This window comes from Plectropomus leopardus, chromosome 7 (genome assembly GCF_026936395.1).
Source record: "Plectropomus leopardus strain MGB_pleo_1.0 chromosome 7, ASM2693639v1, whole genome shotgun sequence".
Lineage (NCBI taxonomy): Eukaryota > Metazoa > Chordata > Actinopteri > Perciformes > Serranidae > Plectropomus > Plectropomus leopardus.
The window spans coordinates 12,086,822-12,100,436 of NC_142182.1; the positions used below are offsets into that span (position 1 = coordinate 12,086,822).

At 39.4% G+C, this 13,615-nt stretch overlaps 1 protein-coding gene across 1 annotated transcript; it reads right to left on the minus strand.

Annotated features, from left to right (window-relative positions):
* Positions 1-2,032: 2,032 nt before the first annotated feature.
* Positions 2,033-13,596, minus strand: LOC121950324 (NAD-dependent protein deacetylase sirtuin-3). The gene is made up of 8 exons (XM_042496280.2): positions 13,297-13,596; positions 5,638-5,869; positions 5,118-5,339; positions 4,701-4,933; positions 4,440-4,540; positions 4,175-4,336; positions 3,851-4,066; positions 2,033-2,615 (listed from the first exon to the last, which is right to left on the minus strand). Exons 2-8 carry the CDS (start codon positions 5,859-5,861, stop codon positions 2,415-2,417), a joined length of 1,359 nt encoding a protein of 452 aa, XP_042352214.1. The 5' UTR covers positions 5,862-5,869; positions 13,297-13,596; the 3' UTR covers positions 2,033-2,414.
* Positions 13,597-13,615: the final 19 nt, after the last annotated feature.

Genomic DNA, 13,615 nt, shown 5'->3' on the forward strand with positions numbered 1-13,615 from the left:
GTGGATTTAACTTGACAGTGCACAAAGGTAGTTGTATTGCAGCCTGTTTTGCCCTCTGCTGCAGTTTTACTCAATACTGGACAATTTTAACAAGATGGCCCATTATTCATTTAGACACAAAACATCAAAAAATCGGGTCCACATTGAAAAAGGCAGAAGTTTCCTTTCAGGTGTCTTAATCAGGTGTGTGGCTGCCACAAGCCTTCAAATCAACTTTGGTGCTCTTCACTTTAGAAGTCCCCAAAGGCAAGGGCATAGGTTTTATAAAACACTTGTACTTATCAAACTGTTTACTCACTATTTGTTATGTTTTGCTACTAATTTCTTCAGGTTTTCACTTTAAATTCATCATGCATCTGTAGGTCAGTTTTTTTCCTTGTGTGCTCCTGTGTAAAAATGCCTTCTGTTTCCTTCACAATCATAATGGGATAAATCAAAATTGCATGTTAATCACTCCTTCATGTGCAGAGAATATGTTATGGTAATGATTTTGTTATTTTTGCACATACTTTACATACAGTGGGGCAAAAAAGTATTTGGCAGCCCGTTGTGCACGTTGTCCCACTTAAAAAGATGAGAGGTCTGTAATTTTCATCATAGGTACACTTCAAATGTGTGAGACAGAATGTGAAAAAAAAATCCAGGAAATCACATTGAATGATTTTTAAACAACTTATTTGTAAATTCTTGCGCAAAATAAGTATTTGGCACCTGCAAACAAGCAAGAATTCTGGCTCTCACAGACCTTTTACTTCTTCTACAAGAAGCTCTTCTGTCCTCCACTCGTTACCTGTATTAATGGCACCTGTTTGAACTCGTTATCTGTATAAAAGACACCTGTCCACACCTTCAAACAGTCAGACTCCAACCTCCACCATGGTCAAGACCAGAGAGCTGTCTAAAAAACACTAGGGACAAAAGTTTAGACCTGCACAAGGCTGGGATGAGCCAATCTACAATAGGCAAGCAGCTTGGTGAAAAGAGATCAACTGCTGGAGCAATAATTAGAAAATGGAAGAAATACAAGATCACTGACAGTCTCCCTCGACCTGGGGCTCCATGCAAGATCTCACCTCATGAGGTACAAATGATCTTGAGAACGATGAGGAATCAGCCCAGAACTACACGGGTGGACCTCGTCAATGACTGAAGAGAGCTGGGACCACAGTAACAAAGGTTACTATTAGAAACACACTACGTCGTCATGGACTAAAATCCTGCAGCGCCTGAAAGGTCCCCCTGCTTAAGCCAGCACATGTTCAGGCCTGTCTAAAGTTTGCCAGTGACCATCTGGATGATCCAGAGGAGGAATGGGGCCATGTATCGTGAGATTTTGAGTAAAAACCTCCTTCCATCAGTGAGAGCATTGAAGATGAAACGTGGCTGGGTCTTCCAGCATGACAATGATCCCAAACACACCGCCGGGCAACGAAAGAGTGGCTCCGTAAGCAGCATTTCAAGGTCCTGGAGTGGCCTAGCCAGTCTCCAGACCTCAACCCAGTAGAAAATCTGTGGAGGGAGTTGAAAGTCTGTGTTACCCAGCGACAGCCCCAAAACATCACAGCTCTAGAGAAGATCTGCATGGAAGAATGGGCCAAAATACCAGCGACAGTGTGTGCAAACCTGGTGAAGACCCACAGGAAACGTTGCCAACAGGTTACATTACAAAGTATTGAGTTGAACTTTTGTTATTGACCAAATATTGATTTTCTGTACCATTTATACAAATAAATTGTTTAAAAATCATACAATTTGATTTCCTGGATTGATTTTTCACATTGTGTCACATTTGAAGTGTACCTATGATGAAAATTACAGACCTAATTTTTTTTTAAGTGGGACAACTTGCACAATCTGTGGCTGCCAAATACTTTTTTGCCCCACTGAATTGTGTATAGCACCACGCTTATTTTATGTAGTGAAGCTTCTTCTAAAATGTTAATAAACTGAAGAGTAAGAATAGTTGTCATTTTTGGACCTGTACTACATACACTTTATAAAAAGGAGAAAAGATGCAAATATTACTCAATACTTTTATTAAATATTGTTTAAAATACAGTGTTGTGCTGATATAAAACATTAACAAGTGAACACACATGGGACGTATAAAACACCTGAAGAAACATTATTTTTGTTACAGGGCTTAGATATTTATTCACTAGTGTTCTGGAGGGACCCTCCTTCTATAATAAGTGCTTTAAATATGCTTATTGGTAGTTTGATAAAATGAGTTTTTGATTTAAATATGAACAGATGAGGAGTGAAAGAGCACTTTCACTCAAATGCACACAATGAAAACCGTTTTCCAGAAAATGACCTGATGAAAAGTAACGTGTGTACAGGAAGAACAGTCTTAAGGAGGGAGGAAACTGTGTCAAACCTTTCCAGTGCCGACGTTAGTTAAACACGCGGTGTCAGTTGCTCGGGCTGGATGATGCAGAGCTCTTGCAGTCTGTCTCTGAGTCCGTCTCCTCACCGCCGCTGCTGGCTGCTCTTTGACCTCCTGGTCTGGACCTGGATGTCTCCATCACACCTGCAGGCTCTGGAGCTGCTCTGCTCTGGCCAGGTGTGTGTCCGCTCACTGACGAGGGGCTGCTTATAAATGTAGGGACGTCCTGCAGAGAGGAGATTGTTGCCATCGTCAGCAGAAGAGTTTTTAAATAGTTAACGGCAAAGTCTACAGGGGAGTACTACTGCATGTGTGAAATCAGGTTATACATCTCCTTCTGTGGCTCCAGAAGGAGGTGCTTGATTTTTGATCAGTTGTCTCAAGCAGGGTTCCTGCAGTTTAAAGTAAAATTTAAGGCTTTTCAAGCACTTTTAATGCTTCTCGGACTGAAGTTTAAGACCAAATTTCACACTCGCACACACACACATTCCCCCTGCAGCACAGAAGACCTGAACAATCAGCTCAGTTTCAGGATTAGTGTCACAAATGCAGCATCTGACCAAATCACTCCCCTTTGGTTCCTGACCAATGACACTCTACCAGATGCACTGCTGGCAGGGTTCCCACAGTCATGGAAAACCTGGAAAAGTCATGCAATTTCACAATCACATTTTCAAGGCCTGGAAAAGTAATTGAACAAGTAAAACTTATTGAAAGTTTTGAAAAAATAATAGAAAGGTGCATAAATTAAATTACATTAATGTAACGTAATGTAACGGTGAATTTAGCTGACAACGTAGCGTAGCTTCACTATGCATCAAAGTTTGAAAATGTTATGGTTTTGCTTTTGTTTATTTGTTCATCAAAAAAGTTTCTTCAAAAGTTTTTTTTTTCTTTAACTCTTTTTTAGATTTCCCTTTTTCTTCAAATATTTGGCATTTTTTATAGAAAACCTAAATGTTAAAATTTCTTTTTAAAGAAACAAACCACAGGTTTAGAAGGCACATTTTCTATAAAATCCCCTAAATTACTATTATTATTATTAGAAACTGCAACAACAAAAATTATGTTGGTTTTTAAATTTTTTGATGGTCCTGAAACACATTATTGGGGACACTGAAATTATGTTTGAATTGAGTTTGAAAAACGCTGGGCAAGTGGGGCGAAGCAAAAATTATATTTTGGGTCCTTGAAAAGTCATGGACAAGTTTTGAAATGTTGTCCATGAAAATGTGTGGGAACCCTGTAATGGATTTCTGACCAAACTGTTGGCGGACAAGTTGCATTATGGGTAATTAAGGCACCAAAAAAAAGAATGTGTGGAATGAAAATAGAGGATACCCTGATTCTGCTGCACCAGTTTTAATACTTAAAAAAGAAAATTGTCCACCCAGAGAGTTATACTTTGGACCTTCGTGTATAACCAGCAACATATTTTTTAAAGGCCTTTTAAAAAGTAACCTTCTGTGTTTCCTGACTCCTCATCAGCTCCTCGATCTCGTTGTTCCAGCCGAGCATTTCAGCAAATCTCTGCACTGTATCCGCCAGGTCACCCAGCTCCATGTGGTCCCCTCTGCGCAGTGGGACCTTCTCAAAGGGACCCACAGCGTGTCGGTTCAGGAGGAGGCGTGGCACGGTGGAGCGCACCGTGTTCACCAGGCTGGCGAATGGCTCAATCTGGGACAAAACATTTTTTTGCAAATATATAACTGAGCTCAGTTTATCTGCACACAAAATGTACCAGAATCCATTTAAATGACTGAATACAGATATTAAAATGTTAACCTGTAAAGAGGTGCCCATAATAATCAGCAGGTCAGCTTTGGGGAAGTCTTTTGTGTGGAGAAAATACTTCTGAGGAAGGTCCTCTCCAAAAAACACAACATCGGGTTTGACTGTTGCGGCGCAGAAGGTACATATTGGGACGTTGTCATTCATTATGGCACGCTGTGAAACGATCGCATGAGGAAAGCATTACTCCGACATCAAATGCAGTAAATTATTGTATTAAAGTAGAGTGTTTTTTTTGTGAGTGTGTGTTCAGACGTACCTTAGCCTCGTCAGCAGGGTACGTGGTGTAACACAGGTGACACGAAGCTGTGGCAAAACTTCCGTGAGCTTCCACGAGTTTTTCATCTGGGATGCCGCACACTATAATCGAAGATGGTAAATATCAAAACACACGTTGAGAGCAAACAACATTTTTTCTACTACTCTATTCTGCACTTGCAATGGAAAGCTTCTTGCACTTCCGGCTCGCTCAGAGTTTAATTTGCTCTGATATTTTTGCTCCCTTTAAGACCTCACTCACGTTTCTCCAGACCGTCAATGTTCTGGGTGTACATTCGGAGCAGCAGGCCTTTGTGATGAAGCATGCGGATGAAGTAGTGTATGTAGTTTGGTCGGTGGCTGCCAGGATACAGAGCCTTGGCCAGGGAGAAGAAAGGCTGCGGGTCATTGGAGAAGTAGTCGATGTTGAAAATAGCTTCTGGGTAAGGGATGTTGTATTTCTCCAAGTTGGCGTAAAGACCTGTTCCTGGAGTTCTAAAAAATGTGGAAAAACAGACATTTTGACACCATGATGACGCTTACATTACAGAGCAGCCAACAGTACGCTTCTGGACGGTTTCTTTATTCACTGAAGGTTAATTCTTCAGGTGGAAAGACTCAAATCGTAGTAAAGAGAAAAGTTGAGGTCATGGAGAGAACAAAACCCACAGACACTGACCTAAAGTCCGGGATGCCGCTGGCTGTGCTGATTCCTGCTCCGGCCACCACAACCACGTTCTTACAGCGGCCAAGCTTCACCAGCCGAGCCACAGAAGCTAGACCGCCCCGGGACGAGGTCTTGGCAGCTGACGCAGACGGACTGCCCCGACCAGGTGTGGAGCCAGAGGACCGAGCAGCCTGAGAAACAGGGTCACTGCCGCCTTTGGACGTCTTTGCTTTACTGGAGAGCAGGACAAGAAAAGACACATAAGAGACAATCCCCGACAGAATTATTAGCAATAAAATGATCTTTTTTTAAGATTATAGGGCTTTTGCTTTTGCTTTTATTAGATGGGACAATTTAAGCATGAAAGGGGGAGAGAGAGGGGATGACATGCAGCAAAGGGCCCAGGTCAGACATTAAAGCAAATGCACCCGAGTTAGCTGGGGAGCTAGATTTCATCAGTAGTACCTTGTTTAATGTTAACAGACATCCTAAAATATAAAATCGAGTAAAAGTTTCTGTAGTTTGTCCTCACCTTGTGGGAAAACCGTCCTGTCCACTCACACTCATCTGACTGAGGTCCTGGGCCAAAGCTGAGTCCGCCTGCTTCCTTCGCTGTTTTCCATACAGACCTGACCCAGAGTCCTCCTGGGTCTCTGCGGGGTCGCTGTGCCTGGCCTGGGAGCTGGAGCTGCGGGTCATCCTGGTGACCGGATGCTGGGGGGCTTTTTTGTCCCAGTTGGACCTGGACCTGTTCATTCCAGCACCTGTTGACACAGAGAAAAAAAGCCCAAAAAAGCCTATATGAAACATCAATCACTCTCTATTAGGGGTCAACTAATATTGTTTTTTCTGGGCTGATACTGATTATTATTATAAGGTAATGAGACCAATAGCCGATATTAGGAACTGATGTACATTTGTCAAAAAGCCTTGTTTGAAAAAAATGTTTAATCAAAACTGAATATTTCAACATCATATACAGCAAGTTCCCAGCAACTTTTTTTTTTATAAAGTCATGGGACAGTTTAATAAAAAATGAATAAACACAAATAGCTCCCTGAGGTTTTACAAAGTAAAAGCTCCTCCCATGCTGACACTTTCTTTGCACTTTTTAATTCAATTTATTGAGATCATCAAAGTAAAACGTCGATACAGATAATCTGCAAAATGCCAAATATGAGCCCCAATAACATGTCGACCCCTACTGTCTATGAGCTGAAATGTGCTATCAGCACAAAGTGAAATTTGTGCAAATAACATTTGAACGTCAGACATAAAAACATTATTTTGAGCTTCTATTTCCTTTTGTTTTTCCTAAATGCATTAATTTAGCTGCGACTTGTTTTCAGTGATTTGCTCTCCCTCCGTCCTCCGTGTCCCATATTTAAAAAGCTGTTACACTGAAATCATCCTTTTCTCATCCCTCCCTTTGCACAGAGAGAAGCCGAAATGTTTTAAAACTGTCAACCACTGAACAAAAGGTAATGGCTCCAATATATTTAGCACCCCCCCGGTCCTCAGCAGCTATGCTAATACAGTCCACAGCTGTGGCAGCTTTACTGTTCAGGGAGAGTGGAGGGCAGAGCGGAGGGGTGAGGGAGGGGGTGGGAGTTAAAAAGAGGGGTGGCAGAGGTGAAAGGGAGCCTTAGATTGAACCTTAGATTGACTGTGTGTCAACAAACCCAGCTGGGAGAGAAAAGAGGATGCCCCCTAACGGCCCCCTCAAACTGAGGAAAAGGAGAGAGGGGGAGCCCAGAGATAAATGATACGGTGGCGGGATTCAATAAAGAGGGAACAGAGGAGTTGAAGGAGAAGAAGAGGAGGAGGGGGGGCTTCTTTTCCAAAGCTATTCTCGGCCTTCAAACAACTTCCATGAGGAATGAGTGTGAGTGATCAGGGAGAGGCAGCGGACAAGGAAACAAAAGAGCTACAACCCATAAAACATGACGGCTTCAGAGGGCAGCAGGGAGATAAGAGCAGCTTTTCTCCAGCAGCACCCTGTCGCCCTCCGGAAGGGGGGGCACTGATGCTCAGGAAGCAACAAAATAAATAAATATAGAAATAATAAAAATAGAATAAAATAAACATCAGTTATTGGGACAATGCTGTCTCTAAGCTTTTTTAAACTGTTATATTGACATGCGGAGAAAATGTGTTTAAAACTGATGTAAGCTACTAACAACCGTCTCAAAAGATCTCACTTTCTCCAAATTACTTTCATTAAGGTGCTTAATCTTCTCTCATTTTGCCTCCTTAAAGGCTGAAGCCCCAACATTACTTTTTTTTTTTCTCCCTGCACATCCTAAAGAACTATTAAAAACAGCAGGAGGGTGAAGGTCTCCTCTTTTGTCCGGACTCTGCTCAAAAAGACACTGCTGAGTAACAGGCAATAAATCACCAGCTCCGTTATTAAGGTCTCACACAGATGGTGCAGTGCAGACCCAATACGTCAACAACAAGGATGTGCACGATTAATCGACGATTCGATAAAACATTGCTACCTTCACTGGCTGGCACCAGAAACACGGGTCATTTAAAAAATGCCTCATTAAAATTTTATGCAGTTGCAATCACTCAATAATTATCAGGCACATTTGCTTGAAATTTATTTTCCAAAAGGATATTGTTTTCAAAACAACTGCAACTTATTTAATAAGTTGTCATGTTTTGTAGGATAATGTGCGATTTTTATAATGCAGAGTGCCACACATTTCACTGGTATTCAAAATACGATTTGGCTACTGAAAAATGTGACGTCTTCATATGGCTGTTAAAATACAGTCAAAATGCACTCAATTTGACTGAGAATTTTTTTTGTTTTGTTTGTTTGTTTGTTTTTTTAAATTTTGGCTTTTGCCTTTGTTGGAGGTAGGAAAGCTTAAGCATCAAACTGGAGATTGGGGGGATGACACGCAGCAAGGGGCCGGAGGACATGGGACGCCCACTCTACCAGCTAAGCAACTGGGCGCCCCTGTTTTCTATTGGTATTTTCTTACTTTTAGACTGGTCGACTAGCTTAAGTTTTAAAATTATGATTAAACATCAGGGAAATTAGCTGTTAGTAGCATGCTTAGATAACACACCTTCTATAATATCTGGAAAAGTAGTATGTATAGTATCTGGAAAACACACACGCACACACACCACGTTTATTCCTTCTTGGATATCATGGATTTACTAAATAAAACGGACTCATGGGAAAACAGTAGAATCTCGATGATGGGAGCTCATCTTGATAAACCAACAGTCAGTGTGTCTGCAGAAAACTGCTGGGAGGCAGCAGCAGGTTTACAGGCAAACAGGATACAAACATTGTTAAAATTGATTTTCCTTTACTGTTTTCAGAGTGGACACTTCAGCAACAAACCTAAAACAAATTAAAATGATACCATGCAATTTTAAAAGATTACATAAAACAATATTTTCCAAAAAATTGTTTATCTTATGGCATTAAACTGCTTTTCAGTGTTTTAAATGTCCACTTTTTTAACTGATAAAGAACTAATTGTGCCTCAAATGCTATTAAGAAGTTTTTGATGTCAAATAAATCCCTGTATAAATGACAAAAGGCTTAAAAAGGATTACTTTGCCTTTCAGGCGGCTCGTTCTCGCTCCCCGGTCAAAAGGCTGAGTGTGTCCCAGTGTGTCCCAGTACCGGACCACCAGGAGAGTAGCTGCTCATACGGAGGGTTACAGTTATCTAATTAGGACAGTCCTACAACACTGAGTGGGCACACCTCAGTGCTCACCATCAACCCCCCTCCCAAAAAAAAGCCAGGGTAATGGATAATCCTTTTTCAACTTTTGAGGCTGGAACCAAAAGCCAAACAGCAGCAAGGAGGCGCAGGAGGAAAGTTTGTGTCCAAACAACGAAAATGCAACAACATTATTATATATATTATGGCCTCTTTGTCTTAAAGCAATCCCTATAAAATGAAAATAAACAGATTATTATGTGTCACTCTAATTAAAAACAAGGCTGAGCGATTAAATTTTTCATGCAAGATTGTTAAATAATACTTTTTTGTTTTTAATTCTTGGTTCTGAAAACATTTTTTTAATGCTTGTATATCAATTTGTATGGACTAAATGAGACTGAGGATTGCATTTTGAAATGATAAAAAGAACACTCAGAAAAAGAAAACTGAAAAAATTAATAATAATAAATAATAATAAATTGCTGTTGATTAATTGTCTGTTAATCAATTAATATTTTTCTTTTTTTGTTAAAATATGAAATACATTTAGGGTTGCAGTGGTATATTGGTTTCAAGGTATACTGTGGTGTGAAACTTTTGCTTATCTACTGTTATTAAATAGACATGCAGCCAGACAGATAATCTTAACTTATTTTAGTTATTTTCAAAAGGGAGACTTTACACAATTTTTTAAAAATTCATATTCAAGTGTAGCAATAAAATGTTACTATTACGAATAATAATAATAATAATAGTAGTTGTTGTTGTTATTTAGAGACATCAACAGATCTGCTTAGGGAATTTAAATAAACTACAATCTAAACACCAAAATCAATATTTGGAGCATTGCTTTTACTTTTTGGTCCAGTGCAATAAGCCTTTCAACTCTGCATTTAAATTAAATAAAAAGCTGATGCATCCCAATCATCATTCACCGTCGACAACAGCGGCCTGAACCTGCCAGTCAGGACAGTCTTTTCCACCTCTGCAGTAACACGCCATGTCCACTGTGTCTTAAAGCAGATTTGGTTAAGTTTAATGAGGGGCTTTCACCCTGCAGCCCCAACATTTAACCCTCCACTTACCGCAGAATTGAGGACAGACAACTTTGATCTCTGCTGCCTGCCCCCCCCCCAACACAGGGATAGCAATGGGCAGCCTGGTAACCATGGAAACCTCTTCATTACTTAGCTACTTAGAGAGGAAACAGCTCTACATCGTCCGTCCCCACCTGCTCACTAATGACATATCACCCTGAGTAGCATCTTTGTTGGACTCTCGGTTCGACACAAAGCAGCGTGTCCTAATTTGTGTTAGTGTATTGTTTGCTGACACAGAGAGGGAGGCGGGCGGTGGAGAGCTGATTCTGCCCAGTAGGTCGATGGCTTACTAACGTCTCTGGTCCCGTTACTTTAAATTAAACCCCAATCTACCAATAATGCGATGTGATGTTATTTATACAACAGTGGAGATTCTTTTAGAGAATGGGATCTGAAAATAGACGCTGAAAGCACAGGTCTGTTCTCACCCTGACGGACATGTTCAACCACAGCTCAAAGCACTAGTGACTTACAACAGAAACTCAAAAATAAAAGCTGCAACAAACCACCTCTTTCACCATCAATTCATCTACTCAAAGTTTTTTTCATTAAGTGACTGCAAAGTCTAGAAAATGTTTGTAAAACACAAGATTATCTATTTATATACATGATGTTATAAAACGATTAACAACCACAAATTCTCACAATGTTTTACGCTTGGTAAATGACTTCCCGACAAAAACATTACAAGTGTTGGCAAAGTGCGGCTCACTGCAAAAATGACATTTTTCTGCAGTCTTGGAAGCTTGTTCATGTGCTTTAGATGTGAAGAAATTATTTGTAAGAAGGTATAATAACAAATAATCGACGACAGATTAATCAGTCGTTAAGAATTTAGTCAAACGTGAAATTTATTCAGTCAATGTATAGACTGTGCAGTGCTGTCAAAGTACATGCCACATGATATACATAAGTTCATATATTCAGCAAAAACTAAACAAAATATCTTGCATTTCTTTAGTTTGCAAACAACAGTAACTCAGAGTGGGATTCTGAATACATTGTAAACATTACAACAAATAAAATCAAACACAAATTACACATCTAAATGGGTGTAAAAGAGAGAGAGAGGGAGACGCACTGTGCTGCTGTTAGAGGAGCCTCTGACTGAGTTCACTCTGAGTGGTAAATTGCGAAAGGGACTGTTTTGAAAACGCTCGAGTCGCTCAAAACTTAACTCCTCCACCATGCAGGTGGCAGCAGCTTCACTTTCATCCATGGCTGTTGTTGCTGTGTGTAAGGGTATGACGTCACTGTCAACAAGTTGTAATGTTGCCGTTATCATGATATGAATATAACTTCTCATAATAGAAATGATACCGCTATTATCATGAACTATATGATATGGCACACCTCCGGTCTAACTATGTGCAACCTAATCCTGATTTTTAGAAAAACAAGAAGAAGAACCACTTTTGGATGAACAGTGCTGAAAGACTTCAGGCGCTCAGAAACATGGTGACACATCTTGCAGCTGGTCTCAGGTCTCACAGACGAGTGACCGACAGCGAGGCTGCAGTGGCACCTGCTGGGACTGAACTCGCATTACACATGAAAACCATTAACCCATTTTGGAAAACAATCGATGCCGCATACAAGACTTTAACTGAGTTACACAGGACATCTATATGATCTATTTGTTTTACCAACAGAAGTGGGAAATATCTGGCATTTATGGTTAGTTTTCAAAAAAATTTGTTTTTCTTAATCTGCATGTGAGATTCCACTGCTTGGATTCCCATCATGGCGAGTTCAAGAAAAGGAGTTTATTAAATTATTTTAAATATATATATGTACAATAATAATAATAATTATTTTTTTATTTTACAGTGCAAAATTGTGAAAAACAAGATTTAAAAAGGCATGCTTCTTATGTCTTAGCATTTTTAAGACTTTTGAAAGGATAATTTAAGTCAATTTAATACCAAATAAGGCCTTATATTTGGATTAATGAATTCAATGCCTTTTAAGGCTTTAAGGATCCGCTGGAACCTGTAAACCTTATAAATCTAAAAACAATAAGTAAAAGCTTTAGTTTTCTCTGTTTCACATTTTTACAAGATTGTGAAATTAGCAGCATTGAGTCTGGTTCAGACGCAGGTTAAACTGAGTAACAAGTCCTGTGGTGGAACTCATATTTTCATACATTTATACAGTAGTTTTGAGCATTTAATAAGGTTTTTAAGCCATTGATTTAGAAGGACCATCTGCGTCTGGGATATGTACTGAGTACAAGCACTTTTGGATCCATTTATGTTAAAGTTCCCCTCCACACCTGTTTTTAAAGCACTTTTTAAATTTTGTTTGTACTTCTACTTAATTATTGCTAATATTTGGGTCATTTCATCTTTCATTTTAATTTTTTTTTAATATTCTAAATAATTTTAAAAGAGCTAGGATAAATGTTAAGGGAACAAAGAAAAACTATCTTAATCATCCTAATTACATATTTAAAATGATGTTATGGAATTATATTCCTAAGCATTTTAAGTCTTGTTTGCCTTGTTTTTTTCTTTTCTTTTTTTAATTAATTTTCAGGATTTTATGTTTGTTTATTTGTTTTTGCACATTTTACTAATTTCTTAGGATAAGATTAACTTTATTAATCCCTAAAGGGGGAACCAATTGCTACCATGGTCAACATACAACAACAAGACAATAAACAAGTACAGTACAACACACAACAATAAATATAGCACCAGCCTAAGCACAATAGTCCACCACAACAATAGCAAAACGCAAAAAAGTGTTCATACAACTGCCTCCGAAAATGAAATAAAAAAGACAATTATAGATAATGAATGAATAACAAAGAGAGAGAGATACTATTAAGGATGTGCACTTATGCAATGTGCAAAATGATCCCTGCCACCTCAGGCAATCTTGCTACAACAACCAACAAAAGCAACAAATACAGTAAAATACCATAACAGTGACAGTAAAAACAACTCTGTCTGCCCAGTCAGATACAGGACATCGGCATCATTAAACAGTCGTTTTTTTAATCATTTGATTGCTGCAGGAACAAAAGCCCTCCTAAATCCTGTTATTTCATTGCTCACTCCCTCATTTTAATGTTTTCGAAACAAATCAAGCTAATTTGCTAACGTTTCAAAAGGTGACCGAGTTGTGTCACGATGTGAAGTAAACAGACTTGGGCTGAAGCACAAAAACTTATGATAAATAAAATACCAGGATACTGGAAAACTTCCTTTAAAGATGTCGTTAAATGTTGCTCCACTGTGCAGGAAATCAGTGCTGTCGTTATTATTGAAAGGTAAACACCCACATCCCCAGACCTCCGCTTATAATGATAATAATAATAATAATAATAATAATAATACATTTGCGTGAATAAGTCTATTATATAATTAACATTGTTCATTTCGGTACCTGTCTCTCCAAGACGGTAGTGCCTTTTGAAAGTGGATCAGACGGCGACAGACAGCCTGCAGACTTTGAGCCGCTCGAGATGTTTCACGTCCGAAAGCAAACTGATCTTATTTATCTCTAAACTCTGAGTTTGTAAATCTTCCCGCCGCTGCTGTCAGGGATCACCAAACATTTTCAAACGCATGTAGCTTACTTTGTCATCATGCACCACAAGCAGCCTAAAGAGCGAGTTTTGGAGGAGAAAGTTGTCACTCTGCTGCTGTTTCCAGGTACTAAATAAGTTATTACAAATACAGGCGGGAAACAAGAGCTGGAGTCA

Coding starts and splice junctions, on each gene's coding strand:
- LOC121950324 (XM_042496280.2), bottom strand. CDS start 5,861: ATGAACAGGTCCAGGTCCAACTGGGACAAAAAAGCCCCCCAGCATCCG. Junction 4,541..4,700: donor CATTGACGGTCTGGAGAAAC/GTGAGTGAGGTC, acceptor CTTCGATTATAG/TGTGCGGCATCCCAGATGAA. Junction 2,616..3,850: donor GGAGTCAGGAAACACAGAAG/GTTACTTTTTAA, acceptor TCCTCTCTGCAG/GACGTCCCTACATTTATAAG.